The sequence below is a fragment of the Lactuca sativa genome, chromosome 4 (genome assembly GCF_002870075.4).
Source record: "Lactuca sativa cultivar Salinas chromosome 4, Lsat_Salinas_v11, whole genome shotgun sequence".
NCBI lineage: Eukaryota > Viridiplantae > Streptophyta > Magnoliopsida > Asterales > Asteraceae > Lactuca > Lactuca sativa.
Window position 1 is genome coordinate 256,362,007 of NC_056626.2, and position 19,895 is coordinate 256,381,901.

The 19,895-nt window shown below is 34.4% G+C and overlaps 1 protein-coding gene across 1 annotated transcript; it reads right to left on the reverse strand.

Annotated features, from left to right (window-relative positions):
* Positions 1-4,527: 4,527 nt before the first annotated feature.
* Positions 4,528-9,024, reverse strand: LOC111905895 (probable carbohydrate esterase At4g34215). The gene is made up of 2 exons (XM_023901626.3): positions 8,331-9,024; positions 4,528-4,957 (listed from the first exon to the last, which is right to left on the reverse strand). The coding sequence occupies exons 1-2, from the start codon at positions 8,910-8,912 to the stop codon at positions 4,673-4,675; spliced, it is 867 nt and encodes a 288-aa protein (XP_023757394.1). The 5' UTR covers positions 8,913-9,024; the 3' UTR covers positions 4,528-4,672.
* Between the last annotated feature and the right edge of the window lie 10,871 nt (positions 9,025-19,895).

The window sequence follows — 19,895 nt, forward strand, 5'->3', positions numbered from 1 at the left end:
AATTGATTGTTTATTAGAATAATTTTGATTATTAATAAATATCAAGACTTGTATTTATATTGGAAAAACATTAATTTATGAAAACAATATTTTACCAACATACTAAGAATTATTGTTTCTAGGAAATAATAACAAAAAAAGAACAAAAACTAGTTATATTCATAACGTATGAATATAAATGTTGTGTACAACATCTTGGACACTTTGAGTAACCATTAAGTTGCAAGGTAACTACTACTTATATGTTAGAGTGAATCACACTCCATATCATTTACTTTTTTCACTTGAAAGTCGTAACTTTCATGAGAGCGAAATGGATTGAGTGTGGTCTTTGTTTCTTCCACTCCATACTTGTAAAAAAGAACCATAATTTCATTTAATACTTTCCTTGACTTTATACATAAGTTTATGTATAAATATAGTGCATTACTAGTAAGACATGTTGGCTCTTTTTCTTTCTTCTTGGCTTCCATCTTTTGAGAATTGCAAGCCTCTCTCCATCTATTCTTTCTTGCCTTTTGGTGCTAGATTTGAAGGTTCATAAGTTGCTTCTCCTTATGGATTATTTGGTATAAGTCTCAATGTCTTAAGAACAACTTAATACAGGTGAAGAATAGCATCTTGAAGTAATTTACTCTTGCTTGGAGGATATTTTTGGAGAAGCTCTACTTAGAGTATTTTTCCATCTCCATCAACTTTCAACCTCCCGAGAGGACTCAAAGTCTTCAAAGGTTGTAACAATGTTTTCCTTCTATGGTTGTTAATCTTTCCATGTCTTGCAAAATGATAATTGGTGGGTTATAAAGAGTTTTAAGTTTATTCATAATTTTGAAGCTTCCATTGTCGTTTTATCGTTTTAGAAAATCGATTTTGAATGAAACCCAACACGCACGCACGCACACACACACACACACACATATATATATATATATATATATATATATATATATATATATATATACACACACACATAACATTATTTGATATGCTAAAACGCAAGAAATAAATATGAAATAATGTTAAACGATTTCATATGAGCAGTCTATGTTATGTGGAAAGGTGAACTAGAACACTCTCAATTTTTTAGTTGTGTCAAGACTTAAACCATTGGTTTTTTGAATGGATAAATATGTATACATAAAAAATGACTCGAGCAAGAAGCTAAGAAAAAACAGAAATTACATCAAAGTATTTAAAATTAGGTTTTGAAGCCATAAATTTCAATCAATATGGAACTTATGTTTCCTACAAACAACCCAACAAAAAGAAGTAGCGGCGGCATCATTAATAACCTATTTGTTTGGTCTAGATCTTTCAAAGACACTTATTTATGAAGTTTGATAAGCTCCATAAGGTTGTAGAAATAACCGCATCAAACAATAATTTATGGGTCACTAAGAGATGGGAAGAAGAAAATGATCCAAGTCAAACACCAAAGCAAAAGAAGAGTAACTAACATCCCACCATTTTTTGAGTTTAGAAATCATGTCCTTTGCCACTTTACAATGAAGGAACACATGATTAACTTCTTTAGCATCATCACCACATATCGGTCAAAAGGAACACGAAACATCAATATCTCGGGCTATAAGGTTATCTTTAGTTAGCAGTCGGTTTAATAAGAGACACCAATGGAAAATGTAAACCATGATTGGAAGAAACTTATTCAAACTAGTAGGTCTCGAGCCATGCAAAAGCATATAATCATCTATATAGAGACGAGATGTCACACCCCGAAACTGGAACGACGTAAACATTCGGGGGCGGAGGACGTCATATACAGTATCACAACAATGCATAATAGTAATCAAAGTACAACAACCATGTATTGAAAAAGTATAAGTTTTTACATATGTTTTCAAGTCATTGTATACATAACAGCAAAAAGTTAGAAGACATGAGTCAATGAAGTTCCGTCTTCTCAAAAATCCATGCATGTACCTGTCTACTTATTCACTGAGAATACAAGTAGTTTTTTTTTTAAAAAAAGTGTCAACATTTTAAGTAGGTGAGTTCATAAGCATGTTTGTAGCTAAAATATGTTTTTTTGTTCCTTGATAATGTAAACATGTTTTTCCTAAAAAATCCTATATTTTCTGTTGTAGTATGTTGTAAGAAAAACGTGTAAATGTTAATGTACTCTAAAGTAGTAAAATGTAGTTTAGTTCACATAAAACCATGAACAGTATGTTTCTCTATACTGAAATAGTATTCCGTACGTGTACTTGTAAAATACTATATTATAGTTTTATTATTAAATAAAATCATGTGAAGTTGTTTACTTATTCAAACACTAGTCATTTTGTTCAATACCAAATTGTGAGTTATTATAACCATGCTTGATGACCTAAGATGGCCTGAATACAACGTTCTTCAGGCGTTGCAATCGGTACGACATTTGGCACCACATGTCTGCCGACCTAGTTGTTGCAAGCAGCTCTGGTGCGGGATTGTCAGTCTCGTATAGATTTATGCACAAGTGTCACGCTCTCCCTCAAGGAGACTCTGTTTATAATTTCAGGACTTGGTTGGTACTTAGATAAGTACTTGAAGTGTGTCTTACAAATGCTATATTGATGATTACGCTTAGAATAATGAAAAGTTACTTTGTAATGCACAAGCTATAAGTATGTTTCATAAACTATATTTAATATAGTTTATATGTTTCTTTTCTGTAATGTACTATGAATATGTAAAGTAATGCATAAAGTCCATAAACTATACCCGTTATAGTTAATATGTTTGTTGTTATGTTTGTAAATCTGAACCTTGTACGCAATTTGTATGTTTCATAAACTATACCTATTATAGTTTATATGTTTATATTTTACTGTAATGAAAATCTTTGTCAATTTTGTAAAATCTGTAATACGGTTGTTCCTTGAAATTGTTTATATTCAAATGGTACTAAAAACAGTTTGCAAAAATGATGTTTTTGTTTAACAAGTTTTGAAAATCATTTTATACTTATATAAATATAATATTTATATAATTGTGATTAAATAGACATTCGCATAAATAATTCTACCACAACCCCTCAAACAAACAAGGAACATGAAATGGAGTTAAATTACATATTCTAAATCTGTTTAATCCTAATTACATTACATTATATATATATATATATATATATATATATATATATATATATATATATATATATATATACAGTGAAAAATCATGAAAATGTAGGGGTATGGACTCACCTCGTGTGGGAGTTCCTGGTTGGTTTCAATGTGGTTGCAATGATTCCCAGTATAGAATACATGTGATTAACCGTATCCTGATTATATTTTACACTTAATTGTATTCATAAATTAGATAACTAATAATTTAACATGATAATACCATTAGATTCTATAAACTACTTACAAGTAGTGAAGAGATTCCTGGGTATTGATGTGAATGTTCAAATGAAGTTTGAAAGTTTGAAGGTTAACTGCTTGCAGATACGAAGAACTTTGGTAAGTGTTTTGAGAGCATATGAGGGAAATACGTTTACTGTATGTGACAAATGATTTCATTTGTTCCTTAAATATGAAGTAATTTCATTAGGCAGTGAAGGTAAGGTTTACGGTGCAAACACATTGGGAAGTTAACCTTGGATAAGATTATGAAGATATTTGATGAGGTTTTACGGTTATACACTTCCAAAATGAAGTGTTTACGGCATAGACATCAAATGGTGAAGGGTTTACGGCCTTATGGTCATTCTAGGAGCATGTTCACTATCAAAGGTGATTCTAGAAGCATGTTTACGGCCAAAGGGTTTCTTGAATGGGGTGTTCAAGACCAAGAGATCACATGGGAAAGAGTTCACGGTTAGAATTTCATTTCAAGATGTGTTCACGGTTGCTTTTTCATTCTCAAAAGGTTCATGGTTGCTTTTAAACTCCAACCGTGAACACCTTTTTGCTTATTACTTTGGACCATAAACTCATGTTCTAGATGATTTTGAACCATAAACTCATTGTTCTAGATGTTCTTGGACTATAAACTATTGTGGTGTGTTATTTTGTGCTTTAAACTTTAGCACCTTAACTTATCTTGACTTGTATATTGAGTTATAAGTGTATAGTTTTCAGTACAAGTGTTTATAACTTATAAATATGTATGATTAACAAGGCCTATATAATTATTTACATTAACATATACAAGTATGTATTCTTGGTATCCAAAGTTCTTAGTTGTTATAATGTTAATTCATTTGTACATGATTGAAACTTAGACTTTTATTTGAATCGATTTAATTTACATGGACTTGAAATAACAAGTTATTACACGAGGGTCTCTATTTGTAAAATCGCCCCCAAATTCCACACCCACCAATCCCGAGACTTTAATCAAACTCATGAGTAGGATTAACTCAACCCCTCCTATTGGTTTGTGTTATTGCACATATAAGCCACCATGATTTTATTGTAGGTGGCAAAAAAAATATGTTAACACGATCGCATGGAAGATGTACTTGCGCTTCTGGCATTAAGATATCGTGACTTATAATAAAATAAAGAAAATATATTTCATAAAAAGAGTATTGAATTTTTAGTATTAAATTACTAATTTGTGCATTAGAATTAAAATTATTCATTCAAAACTCAAACAATTAGAAAAATATGCTACTCTCACTAAATGAAAAATGAGTCATGCTATCTTGATGATGTGTTTAATGTCAAAATAAATTTGAATAAATAAAAAATAGAAAACAAAAAAATATATATATAAAATTTGGAGGCGTTCTTGAAGCTTGACTTATGATAGGGGAAGGGTGGTCTCGAGGGAAGGCTTGGGCTAACATTTCCCCTAACGTTACTTGAGATGTTGTGGTAAGATGCAACCGATCAGGTTCAAGTCTCAAGCCCATTGCATCAACAGTTCGTAAATTCACGAGCCACGTTCCTAACTGAGCCTCTCTTACCCTTTCTATGTATGGCCCTGCACCGGAGGCCAATGCCACCTGTCTTGCAACAAAATAAAACATAAAGTAGATATCAAATTAAATCGGACCCATGACATCAATTATGGATTAGGTCCAATTTAAATTATTAATATGAGAACTCTTGTCTAGGATTAGTTTTTAATATCTAGCTACTTATAAGATTTAATTACATATGTGTACTCGGTTCAAGAAATTTTCAATAGTTATAAGATTTAATTACACATGTGTACTCGGTTAAAGACAATTCCAATAGTTATAAGATTTAATTACACATATGTACTCGCATATGTACTCGGCTAAAGACAATTCCAGTAGTTATAATATTTATTTACACATGTGTACTCGATTAAGATAATTCCAATAGTTATAAGACAATTTTGATAGTATAATTGAATACGATTTTGAATGTTTGCAATCTCACCATAATTCGTATCTCATTTGCATTCATCTCCACTTGGAACTCTCATTGCTTTAAACTATGACACTGTTTTTCTATCTTAGTCTTTTTTTTTCTATCATCATTTGGTGGTGGTGATGGTATTGATGACAAAGAGGTTAGACGATTTCAGGGGTCAGGTTTTCATTATGATTAAGGCTTAGATTTTCATTTTAGTTTAAAGTGATTATGATAGTGGTGATGGTGATGTTGGTAATGATGGTGATTGTTGAATGTTGATGCTGGTAATGGGGTGATGTGGTGGAGATGGTTGTGGTTGTGGTTGTGGTTTCGAGTGGCAACAATGGTAATGGCGGTGATGGTAGTTGTGATGGGTGGTTGGTGGTTGGATTTCCAAAGAAAGGTAGTGGTGGGTAGGGATGTTATTTGGGTCGGAACCGGACAAAACCGGCCCGAACCCGAATAACCCAAAGACCGAATAAGGGTAATTGCATGAACCAAAAACCGGACCGGTTAACCAATACAGGTTCGGTTCGAATATTAATCGGTTCGGTTCAGTTATTATCTGAATAACATGTATAAGATGATTAAGGACCAATATAACTAAAAAGAACCAAATAAATCGTATTATGATTATAAACATTGCATTTTTTATGACTTTTGTAGCTTATGATTTCATAACAAATCTTGTAAAGAATACAAATTTGTTAATTAAAAATAATGCAAAGTATACATAATTTTTTTAAAGGTGCAAAAAAAAGTTAGATTTTGTGTAGTAAGAATGTAAACACGAATTAATTATTCTTGAGATATAAGAATGTAAAATCCAAACACCAAAAATATTGATATATAGTTATGAAGTTACATACTAAACAATAAACATTAAACACCCAATAATCCATAAATAACTATATAAGTTAAACATTAAAACTCTTATATGGATAACCCTCGCGACTAACGAGGAAAAGTAATCAGGATTAAAATTAAGACAAAATTGCAAAAATGGTCCCTGTGGTATGCATTTTTTTGGGGTTTTAGTCTAAACCACGATTTTTTTGGATTGATGGTCCTTTTGCGCTACTTTCCTTGCACTTTTGGTCCCCCGGAAAACTGAAAAGACTAAAATGCCCTTCTAATACATTTTTTATGGTTTTTTCTATTTAATTTAAAGTTTTATTAATAAAAATTATGGGCCCACCTCTATCTCTCTCTCTCTCTATCTCTCTCTCTCTCCCCCTCTCTCTCTTGTCTTCCTCAATCTATCTCCCAGTTTTATTTCTTCCTTTTCTTATTCATTTTTATGGTAAAAACACCACCGGGGGTGGATGCATTTCCGGTGACCATCAAGAATAACACCTCCACCGGTGAGCCAAGGGGCTGCCATCGCCACAACCAACACCTCCCTCGCCACCAACTGTCGCCATCAGTACCTCCACTGGCGAGCCAAGGGGCTGCCATCGCCACCACCAACACCTCCCTCGCCACTAGTTGTCGCCTTCACTGATGCTTCCTTCTTCTCGGATCAACAGAGGATCGAAGACCTCCATTCTCTTTTACGTTTTGCTGCCAATCACAACAGAAAGGGACTGAAGGCTCCGGGATAGCCTTCTGCGGGCACCTCTCCTCGTGAATGTGTAACCACCACAGATGAACCACCACAGGACAAAGTTTCTTTGCCGCCCTCATGTTTATTTTCTGCTTTCGTTCAAGTTCTTTCTTCTCCGATCAGACAAGGACCGAAGAAACCCACTCCCAACCCTCCTCCTCATCCCTTTTCTGCGGACGATCACCACCCACAAACATCCCCCTGAATCTGTTGTTGTTTCTAATCGGGTCCCTCTTTTCGATCAGACAAAGGAAGAGGACTGAAGTCCTTATTCCTCAAACGTGTGTTGCTAACCGATTGGATCAGAAGAAGAAAGAAGATGTTGAAGTGGAAAAGGGTTTTTGGGTTTAATGTTTGGTAGCCTCGTGATTTTGTAGGATGCTGCTCCATCTCGGGTGTAGCTTCTTGACAACAATCAAGAAGAGGACGAAGTGAGGAATTGAAGAGGTTGGTCAATTGCAAAGAGGGAGAAGGCATCTCTAGTTCCGGTCTGCAATTGATTTGGAATGAAAGGAACTTGATTGAAATAAGGGAAGAAGGAATGGAATTCAAAAACCCGAGTGGATCGATCATTATTCACAGGAAGAGAGGGAGGGCCGCCATGGTGGTCTCCTAGTTAGAGTGGAAACAACAGCTTCGACTATTTGTTGTTGCTTCTTTTTTTGTTAGCAGATGAGAAACAAGAGAGAGAGAGAGAGAGAGAGAGAGAGAGAGAGCGAGAGAGAGAGAGAGAGAGTGTGTGTGTGTGGACATGTGGGCCCAATTTTATATTTAATAATAATAATAATTTTAAAAAGTGAAAGAAAAATGAAAATTAAATTCATTAAGGGTATAATAGTCTTTTTAGTTTGGACAGGACCAAAAGTGCAAGGAAACTAGCTCAAAAGAACCACCAATCCAAAAAAGTCGTGGTTTGGACTAAAACCCCAAAAAAATGCATACCACAGGGACCATTTTTGCATTTTTGTCTAAAATTAAATGACTTTTCAATTCCGAATCGAGTATTTAGAACCGATTAAGCTCTTATTGGGTAACCCGAACCAAATAAATCGAGAACCAAAACATAATATAGATACCTGAAAACCAAATCAAATTCCTTATTTGAACCTAATTCGGTTCGATTCCAAATTTTCATCCCTTGTGGTGAGTGGTCCTTTTATTTAAAAACTAAAATAAAAATAAAGGGGGCGGAGAAAAAGCGAAATACAAGGGCAATTTCTTCATTCAAGGGCATTTAACATATGCACATGCAATTTTTTTTAGAAACCATAACAAAAACCCATGTAAAAATCTAAAAAGCAGGACTAAAACTACATATGGATGTAAAGCATAGGGACCAAAACTGTAATTTATTTTCTGCTACTCGAATAATTGAATCACTAGCTGACCTGAATTATTGGAAGGGCAGGCAAAACGAGATCATGACGCACGTGATCGAAGAACCTCTCCAATCTCCGCTGGTACAACTCAGCATCTTCTCGATTCACAGTGTCACTCTCTCCTTGATACCACAGCAAACCTTTAATGGCGCCTCCGCCTGCTACCGCCGCCTCCGCTCGCCGGATCAGCTGGTTGTAAAGCTGCCCACCGCGTGCCCACTCCGTAATATTGGTTCCACCGACAGCACAAGGAACCAAGCCCACCGTTCCAATACTCGAATCCTGCCGTAACAACGAGTTAGCAAAAGCCATCCCCGGACCAACGCCGCATGCTCTGAAATAATCAATGTCACGGTGGAGAGGCTCGGTGGCCGGTTGCCAGTTGAGATCAGCGCTCAGGCGGAGAATTGCAGGATTCGGGGAAGATTGGGGAGGAACGTAACCGTCCCATTTGTCGTTTACTACGCCGCCTCGTCCTGCCATGTTGCTCTGACCGGCGAGGAGGAAAATGGCCTTGCCAGCATCGGCATTCACGAGGGTAATGGCGGAGGAGATCGACAGATATGCGTACACGAAAAGTGAAGGGAGCATGGTAGTTGAAGTGGGTGTGGGGTATCGTAAATTAGCATCTTTTAATCCGTCTAGAAAGCAAGGAATCAATTATTACAGAGTTTATTTATTATTATAAATAGCCATTTCACAACCTAATATATGGCTCCTACTTTGGAGGCTTTTAATGATATTAATTAACTAGGTTTTAAATGGTGAATTATGACCTAGACAAAATGTGTAATAATGTGATATGCTATTTCCTATGTTACCGACACATCTATGTACTTAAGTTGGGGTGTGGCCACGACATGGCATTGAAAATGCTTAGATGGACTCGATGAACACTGTCCTTCGATCTTAAGCCAATTCGGCGACCAACTTCCTAGCTCTTCTTTCTCTTTGACTTGTTAGACTAATCGTTCAATTACTACCATTTTGGATTTTACTTTTTTCTGTCCAAAACTCTATAAATACTAAACCTTAAACACAATCATGGGGCTTAGAGGAGGGCAAATTGGGCAGCTACACAGGGCCTAATTTTTTTCATTATATATTTTTATTTAAAAATATAAAATTATAATAAAGATAAGGGCCATTTTTTCTTGTTCGTCCTAGGCTTTTAAGAATATTTCCTTTTTTAGGATCGGCCCTTAACACAATTTTATACAACATCAGCACTTTCTTATTTCTTTCACTCTAAAAATATAGGGAAAATGACTTATGTGGGTAATTAACTATTGTTTTTATATTCATTTGGTCACTTTCTTTCTTTCTTTTTTTTTTTTTTTGGATTTGATTTACCATTCAACTTGTTGTTGGTGTTCACAGAAATCATTGAAACCGGCTATTGAAGGTTTCCGACAATTTCTTATCTCCGGTTGTCTTCTCCGGCGAGCCTCCGGTAAAAATGAGTTTTTCCGTCATACTTTTCTCAACTATATTTTATGTGTTTCATATGTGCATCCAAAAGTTATTAACATGGCATTGTAAGTGAAAAGTTCATATGTGTTTCTTATCTGCATCCAAAAGTTCATTGTACAAATGAAGAATACGACTGTTGATAAAAATGGTGGTGGGTTCATAGAGAATCAACTGCTTCCTTAAGCTTGTACAAAGAAATATCTCCTGGTCTAAACAAATCAAATTACTTTAGAAAAATTGAACGGAATTTGTACCTGTTAGAACCAACTGTGTGTCAATGGACGAAGGATTTTTCCCTGAAAGCTCGAGGGAAGCGAAAGACGACAAGGACGACGGTGGCTCCGGGTATGGAGGAAGAAGCTAGAGGAGTATATCTCCAACGGTGCTGCATGGGTCGATGGAGGGAGGAGCACTTCTCTGGTGGCCGACGGATGGGAAAGTGATAGGGAGGAAGAAGTTGTTGAACTGTTGGAGGCATTTTTTAGATTAGGGTAAAAGAGATATTTTTACATAAATAAATGAATCATTCCGCTTCCACACATATCTAATCTCCGACCAACTGGAGAAACTCATTTTTGTCGAAGGCTCGCCGAAGAAGACGACCGGAGAGTCGTCAGAGACAAGAAATTGTCGGAAACCTTCAATAGCCGGTTTCAATGGTTTCTGTGAACACCTACAACAAGTCCAATGGTAAATCAGATATATATATATATATATATATATATATATATATATATATATATATATATATATATATATAAAGTGACCGATTGAATACAAAAGCAATAGTTAATTACCCACATAAGTCATTTTCCTAAAAATATATTTACCTTCATCTTCATCTTCATCTTCATGAACTTTTAATTCACTGCTACAAATGACGATGGATGTTGTTCAAACGATAAAAGACGAGATTGAAGAACTACGCAAGAGGCACTACTAGAAAACAGACCTTTAATGACGCGCTTTTTACGACACGCACTGATTAATAATACGCAAAAGGGCGTGCCCTAAAAATAATGTCAGATCTTTAGAAATTTGAAGAATTTAGGATGTGCATTTTTGCGCGCCCTTAAATTAGTGTCTCACAAAAAAAAAAACACAGAGGGCGCTTATTATAAAATGCGCGTCATCTAAACATGGCGCTTTATAATTTTTTAAATGAAACGCGCGTTTTTAGTCGGGGGAAATGGCATCCCAAAAATTAAACCCCCCGCTTATTTGCTCCTCTCTCATTCTCCCTTGTTCCCCTCTACTGATGCCTCCACCTTCTTCCATCGATGCTAATATTTGAATTAGCTAGAAAGAAACCCTAGGGCCCTTCATCTTCACCTACATCCATGACCTCCAACACTTCTCCGTTCGTCCAACACAACTATGGGCTTTAATCTGCAAGAAAACCTCCAACTACATCCTCTACATGAAAAAAAAAACCCTAATTGGCAGCCACATGTTGACGTCAGGTACCCTTGAGATGAAAGCCTCATTTTGATGTAGAGATCCCCTTGGGCTCCTATGTTAGGACCGATTTCTCATATATTTAGTTCTTACATCCCCTCTAACCAAACCCTTAGCATCCCAAAATAACCTTAATCTTCCGTTCGTTCGTCTTAGTAGCTAGAGAGGGAGTTGTTCGAGTTTTTGTGTAGGGTTGTCGGATTTTTTGAGTCACCGTTGATTTTTTGTGTAGGGCTACGTTCTCACTCCACTTCCCCTCTACCTTACTCAACCTACTACGATTACTTAAGATTACAAGCCCTAGGTCTGATAAAGGTATCTTTTCCTTCTTCTCTCTTCTTAACGTTTTCGTTCTTATATCAGAAAGATGGATTCGACTGATAACTTGACCTCGCCAAAAAATCCCTAAATCATCACGAATCTGCTATTGCTTTCAGGCATTTGCTTGGAGTTTTGCTATTTGTAGCTGGCAACGCCACTTAAATCCATTGACATGGCCCGATATATTGCGTCAATTTGCTCTTGCTGCAGGATATGGACCAAAATTGAAAAAAAGAAATGTCGATCAACCACATCCCCATGAAGAAAAAGAGGTCCAAAATAGCTGGAAGATACGACTACAGTGTCACAACAACAACTTTTTGGTGAGGAACTTTTGTTCTAGGATTTCAAGTGAAAAACCTTTACTTATTACTCCATACTCTGATTGAGAATTCTTTCTTATATTGTCTTATGCTACACCTCCATTTTCCTTGCTTTGGAATCAGGTTGAGGCTTTGAAATGTGTACTATCACTTTTGGCCTTGGCTAGAATATGGAGAACTGAAGGTGTGACCGAAGATAACGGGTTTGTTCAATAAAATTTCTTCAAAAATAAATTTGTCCAATAGTTTCATTCCCCATGAAGTATGAAATTCTGTAGTGACAAAGAACATGGTTTGGCATGCGGAATTAAAGCTTGCACAATTGAACATGGTGATTTGGGTGTTTAAGAGATATATTGAATGTATATGGTGTTACACAAAAAGGATCTAGATCTAGACTACATAATTAACACACACTTACACACTCACTTCTACATCTCTCAAGCACACCTCTACAAGTGGACAAACCCACTATTTATAGAGGTGTTTACATGTCTCTCTCTCACTCTCTAACAAATGAGTCTAAAGGCTAAAGCACCACATGCAAGTGGGTTTTACAAAAGTCAAACATTTACAAAGTCATGAATGAAGAACTTTGCACCCCAACATTCTCCCCCTCAAAGTTAGGAATGAATGACCCACTTCAAATCTTCCAAAATCAAGCACTACGCGGTTCGAGCCTCAAAGGTGACACATATCGAAACGAACTTCAATCTTCAATTCTTCCATGACTCTTCAATTTGGGCTCTAGGATGTGAGACCATACAATCCGAGCAGCAACAAATGATTAAGAGTATTCCAAACTCCAAATAATCACCCAAAAGTTGCGCATAAAAACACACCCCAAAAATCTTTAATAATTCCAAACCCATTTCGAATACATCACTTCCGAACTTCCAATTGCATCATCTTGTAGGCTTTAAAACTTCAAGATCACTTCGGTCATCAAATCCGCGTAATATGAAAAATTCAAGTTCGAATTTCCATATAAAACTTCTCCCCCTTTTTATAATCGAAATTTGATTATAAAACTCCAAAGGAAAAAGAACGTGCTCTATTCGGAATTTTTCGTGTCAAAACTCCCCCTTAACATGTGACATAAACTTTGTGCTTCAATCCGGAAAATCCAAAAAATATTGAATTTTTAGCTTCGTTCACGTATCGCCTTTGACAAAATTTCTCAAAAATGGGTAGAAATTGTCAATTTCAAAATTCTGTAGTGACCCGATGCGGCAAAAACAACCAAATATGCGAAACACACCCCATTTGCGAAACTGGGTAGAATGTGTAAATTCGCACAAACTGTAGGGGCCTGAAATGCACAATCTTCAATTTTCAGTAAAAACAGTCCTTTTGCGAATTTGGGTGAAAAGTGTCAAACATGCGAAATTTGAGTTAATTTGCGAAGTGTAAAATATTAAAAGGTTCAGGGGCCGTTTTCGAAACTTCTTTCCTTTTGTTCTCCAAACATGCGAAGTGTAGGCTTTTTCTTTTCGTACGAAATCACTTGTCAAACAAACAAAACTTTAAGGGCCAGTTTCGTAAATTCGACTTCTTCTTCTTCAATTCATATGTTTCACAGTGACATGCTTCGCATATTTAGTCAAATTTGCACGCTAATCTTCGCAAATCACTTGCAAAAACGGATGCGAAAAAAAAACTTTCGCATGCTGCAACATGAATGCAAAATAGATTTTGACCTTACTTGCGAATTGGCCAAAGCACATTATGCGAACCCGATTTTGATATTCACTGCCTTTGCTTCAAAAAAATTCGCATTGATTTCATTCACTCATATGCGAAAATCCAAACCCAATCGTTTTATTATGCGAACTCAATTGAGACCCAAATCACGACTTTGTATGCGAACATTCTTGGCCTTCAAACCGGTTCATTTCTTTCATTTTCTGTATCTTCGTTCCACATCAAGATCATAAATGCGAACTATCATCCATTGATGCGAAAGTCGACTCCATAAATCCCACAACGAACTCCAATTTAGACATCGACACATCAAAACATAATTTCTTACCAAGTCGATCTTTCCCAGTTCGTTCCTAACTATCGATTCGCAACTCCAAATCATCAATCGACAACACCAAATTCGAAATTAGACTCAAATCAGGCTAGATTTTGATTCTTTCAACTCCAAAATAACTTGTAACTATTGATTTCAGCGAACAATCCACTGATTCATCTCATGAATTCCAACTTTTTCACAGTTTGACTTTTTAGAGTCAACAAACCATAAACACAAAATCGACAATTTTAATGGCGATTTTTAGATCAAAAAGTGATTTTATCACTGTTCTTCACCATATTTAAGTGTTCTTGGTCAAGTTCATCAAAATCAAAAACTCGATTTTACGATTTCTACACTTGAAACTGAATACAATTGATTTTGTAATACAACAAATCTCATATGAAATCGATTTAACAATTCCAAATTATCATCCAACACTAATCGATTAAAAGAAATGAGAAATCAAGAATAAGAACTCAAGAGTAATCGATTAAAGGAACTCATAGTACAACTGAATAAAGCATGCGTACAAGTCAATTTATGAACATCAGATTTTTAGAGTGAGAGAGTTTAACATCGATGATATTGAATGAGAAGATAACGTTGATAGAAGAAAGAATTGAATAAGAATCGGTAACATTACTTGATTCATGAATTTGGGCTAAGATGAAATATCCATATGTGTGAATTGGGCTTAAATTTTCTTGGATATTGAATTAAAATGAGTTTTGATCTCAAGGAAATAAACAATATCGAAATACTTGTGAATTGGGCTTAGAAAGAATTAAATGAACAGTGACCATTCCAAACATTTGAATATGAATCAAATAAAATGAGTTAAAATTGTTGATTTGATTCTTGAATTTAATCTGATAAACAATATCTGATTCAAATGAACAAATAAGAAATTGGATCGGACTTTGATCAAAAAAAAATTATTGGATCATATCAAATGGGTGTTTCAAAGAAAATTTGATCCAACGAGTCTGAATCAATAACACAACGCACGAATTCAATGAAAATAAGAGAAATCATAGAGAGAGACTCACCAAAATTGTTCAAATTGCGACCAATGTTGCCAAACCGATAATCGTTCTTCAAAAATCACATTGATCTTGAAGACCCGCTCTGATACCAATTGTAGTGACAAAGAACATGGTTTGGCATACGGAATTAAAGCTTGCACAATTGAACATGGTGATTTGGGTGTTTAAGAGATATATTGAATGTATATGGTGTTACACAAAAAGGATCTAGATCTAGACTACATAATTAACACACACTTACACACTCACTTCTACATCTCTCAAGCACACCTCTACAAGTGGACAAACCCACTATTTATAGAGGTGTTTACATGTCTCTCTCTCACTCTTTAACAAATGAGTCTAAAGGCTAAAGCACCACATGCAAGTGGGTTTTACAAAAGTCAAACATTTACAAAGTCATGAATGAAGAACTTTGCACCCCAACAAATTCCCTCTTTTCATCAGGTTGAGTACATCAGTTGATGAAGTTAGTGTTTACTCCATTCCTGCAGCACTTTACCTTGTAAAAAACTTGCTCTTGGTTGGTTTTTATCTTTTTATCTTTTTATCATTTTTCAATCTGACATTATTTAATTGAAATGAATTGAATTGAATTGAATTCTTTCTGATGCATATCTGTATTTTGTAGTACTATATCTTTGCATTTCTGGCTATATGTCTTTGGGATGGTTTTTGATTTTTTTTTTATGGATACGAGGTTGGTGGGATGCCTCACAGCAACAAAAATGCAATGTGAGTGAGTGTTTTAAGTTTTTATTTATTTATGTATTTCAAATGCTTAGTTATTTGTCCATTTCTGTGGATGATGATACTTTATAGGCTTTAATACTGGCTGCACTCTCTGATCCGGTGACCTTCCCATTTTGTTTGTATATTCTTTAACTGATCTTTGTTTTTTAAAAAAAATTATGGAGTGGTTATTTAAAACACTTAACGATGGTGAATATATAATTGTTATTGTGTATTTTAACTCTACTGAACCAGATGATTTATTATGAAGTAAATGGATTTACTGCATATCAAATATAGAAAATTTAAGTAACTTCCACTTTCCATTATATGAAAGATGAGGGAAATTTCTATGTGCAGACTTTTTGGTATCTTTTTGCTAAGGATCCATATGAATATTTTTTTTCTTTTTCTTTTTAGGGATTAAACGCAGGACTGAAGAACAAGGTCCTTGTAATTGGAACAACATCTTTAAATCTTGCTGAATTTGCTTTTGCTGCTGAAGAAAAAGATTTTGACCTCACAATTCCTCTCACCATTCCATGTGGAGCAACCGAGCCTCGCCCCTCTCTTCATGTATGTCACTTTTTACACTTTTCACGTCAATATTTCTTGAAAGATTGAAAATTTCAAAGAAACTTTTGTGGGTTTGTAAAATCTTGAGGTTTGTTTGTTATGCAGATACAACTTAGTTTAATGGAGTTGAGAGGCGATCAAGAACCATTAGAAGCAACACAAAGTCAAAGTCAAACATCAGAAACTTCATCAGGAGAGAAAGATGAGCTTTCTACACTCAAAGCAGGATTAAGAAAAGTCAAAATCTTTACAGAATACGTATCAACCAGGAGAGGAAAGAAAACCTCACGTGAAGATGATCAAGAAAGTAGAAGCAAAGAGGGTGATTACTCCTAACGTTTTGATTCAGAATCACTTGAAGGATCTGAAGAAGGCGAATCAAATGAAGTCAAAGAAGAAGAAGATGATGCTGCTGCTTTCAGAAAGTCATTCAGTTATGGCACATTAGCATATGCAAATTGTTCAGGAGGATATCTTTATGAAGATGGCGTTTATTACAGTAATCAAAACCATAAATCTGATCAAAACGATGATTCAGTTTCAACCACTTCTGTTTCTGAAGCTTATGTTGTTCAAAATCCCAAAAGAAGCATTCTCCCATAGAAGAAACAGAAACTTAACTTAAGATCACTAAAAACAAAAAGGGAGCCATTGTTGAAGAAAGTAGATGCTGATATGAACATCCGTTCCATATAAGTAATATCCTTTCATAAAAATCACAATCTGGTTACTTATTTGCTACAGCTTCAAATAACAAAAAAAAGGTACACAGCGCCAAAGGCGCATCTAATTCCATCTAGTTATTATTATTATTATCTAATTCAATGTATTGACAATATTGTCATTTTATTATATGTAATTAGTAAATCATAGGATAAAGGAAGCTACACTTTACATCTAAGATGCTTTTTGGCCATGTTTTCTAACAAGAAAAGAACACATTATTTGACTTAGTAAATCATTTGTTCTTGGAGTACTATTTATTTGTTTATAGTGAATACTGCAATTTACATCTATTCTACAGATTGTTACAAAAAAAGTGTTGTCTTCTGCTACATCCATTATTGGCTAGGTAAAGATGCAACTGAGGTTAGTTTTCATCACATAACATCTTTTATCTTCAAAAAACTGATTTCTTTTCACTTTTGGGTTTAATCACATTAGTTTCTTTACTTATCTTGTTTTCTTGGTTTACATAAAACAATAGAAATAGTAATTGAAAACATAAAGAAGTGGGAAGATACGGGATCCTAGAGCCGGGTCGTTATTGGTAGACGACCAACAAAAATTGCAACTTCTTTATCATAATATAAAAAAGTTAGTTATGTTTATAGATATAATTAAGCATATGAATGGAGAAATGAACTTACCAAATATAAATGTATCTAGGCTTCTATTTGGCATGTACTAGAGTTTCCAAATATAGGGTTTTTTTAATTTTTTTAATTTTTTCTTAGGTGCGAACTTTGGCTGTATATCTGATATTGCTCGCGTGTAATCTATATGAACGTTTTGGTACCTTTTGTGTTAATTTGAACAAAGCAGAGTATAATTTCTTGTAGATCTGAGACGTTGCTTTGTATTGAGTCAAAAGCTATACGACAGGGGTCTATCTAATTAAGACTTTGAGTTTTCCTTAATTTGATTTCGATCACATTTAGTTGTAGAAATATGTGTTTGATAATTAGATTACTCTGTGTTACTTAATAATCAAGGCTAGTAAAGAAGAATCCAAAACAGCTGTCAGATTCTTCTTTATTTATATTCTGATTTATTTATTTTAAGTTTTTGATTCATTGTCTTATTTTCTGCAGGCTATGCAAAGAGATTATAATTTGAGCTCGTACTCATTGAATTCTGTTTCAACACACTTTCTAAAAGAGCATGTATTCTTTTTACGTTCTAGTAAGGTATATATAACTAACTTTTTTTATATTATGAAACTATATCTTATATATATATATATATATATATATATATATATATATATATATATATATATATAACTAGTAGAAAGGAAAGGTTTTGGGAGGTGAATAATCTCATAACTTAAAATATAGCAGTTAATACTACAAAATATAACAAACTATAGTAGTTTTTGTAGACTTTTTGAAGCAATAGTAATAGGAAGATAAATTTTGAAGTAGTACATAGATATTGGAAAGCTAATCAATTTTCTTTTGTTTCTTTTGGTGTTAAATGGACCACTTACAAATGGAATAACAAATATTCAAAAGCGCATTTTAAGATTGATGTGCCTCATCTTCTCTGTTTATAATCATCACATTCTCTCTCATTATTATCTTCGAAATATGGTTGAATTCGTTGGAAAATTTAAATATATAATTTTTAACAAAATAGAAGGTCATTAAAACCCAAATAGAATTATAATAATTTTAATCCTTTTCTGTAATTACCATTGTGTCCTTGCCCTCTTCAAATTATAATCCAACTAGCATCCAAATTGAATGTCAAACATACTTCAGATATACTATTAAGGAAATCAACTAAATTGAAGAAAGAGAGGGTTAGAGGGGTAATTTGGTAATAATACTGGGTGTAATGACTTAGGCTTGGGTTTAGGGGAGGAGGAGGGGGGTCCAGAAAGAAAAAAAAGGAATGTAGATATTTTGTTATTATTGTAAGAGAGAGACCGAAACATGTTAGATACTACTGCAATAAAAAAGCAACCTCTTTTCCTCAGGGTTTTGGACAAAACCTTTGACTTGTCACAAATCAATAAAGAAAATATTATCAATTTACCATTTTACACTTGTTTTAACATACTTTAATTAATTAATTGTTGCCACACAAATCTTTTGGGTCATTTTGATTTATTTGATGTCTCCTGTCTTGCAGGTTCATGGTGGTCAGTAGTCCATGTAAGTTTCTTGATTTGTAACATCTTGTATTCAAGAAATAACAATGTACTCTCCATAAAAAATTATAAATTATATTATTTGAAAATTTTGCTAGATAGGTAGGTTTAAAAGTAGAATGTCCTAATAAGAATTAATTTTAAAAGTAGAATGAAAATGACAAGTGATTTTGTGTTGTGTTTACAGGGTTGTAGCTTTGGAGTTAGAAGAGGAAAAGAAAGCTCAAGTTGAAAGAGATAAGATGTTGCAAATGCAAGTGTTGCATTCTTCATTTCAATTGTTAGTATGAAACACAAAGTAGATTAGATGAATGCAAATTTATATATTGTAAGAAATAGAATTGTATGACATTAAATTTTATGCAATGGATTGTATTTTTTATATGGTATTTTATTTCTATTATGAGACATTAAATGCAAAGTTAATTTAAAAATTAATAAATATATAATTATATATATTTTTTTAAACATTTAAATTTACAATACGCAAAAATGTGTGTCATCTTCATTTATGACATGACCTTTCTTGACAGAGGTTTTAATGATACGCATTGCGTGTTATTAACACGAGCGTCGTAAGGTTACGACACGCGAATTTGTGTCGTCTTCCTTTATGACAGGGCCTTCCTTGATACGCATTGCGTGTCGTAATTGCGCGTCGTAATTGCGTCATAAATGTGCTTCGTCTCTCTTTATGACAGGGTCTTCCTTGACGCGCATTTGCGTTTACGACACGCAATGAGC

Bases quoted from the DNA above. Each gene is read 5' to 3' on its own strand.
- LOC111905895 (XM_023901626.3), bottom strand. From the start codon at position 8,912: ATGCTCCCTTCACTTTTCGTGTACGCATATCTGTCGATCTCCTCCGCC. The intron at 4,958-8,330 runs GTCAGCTAGTGA...GTTGCAAGACAG, and splicing joins CTGCCCTTCCAATAATTCAG to GTGGCATTGGCCTCCGGTGC.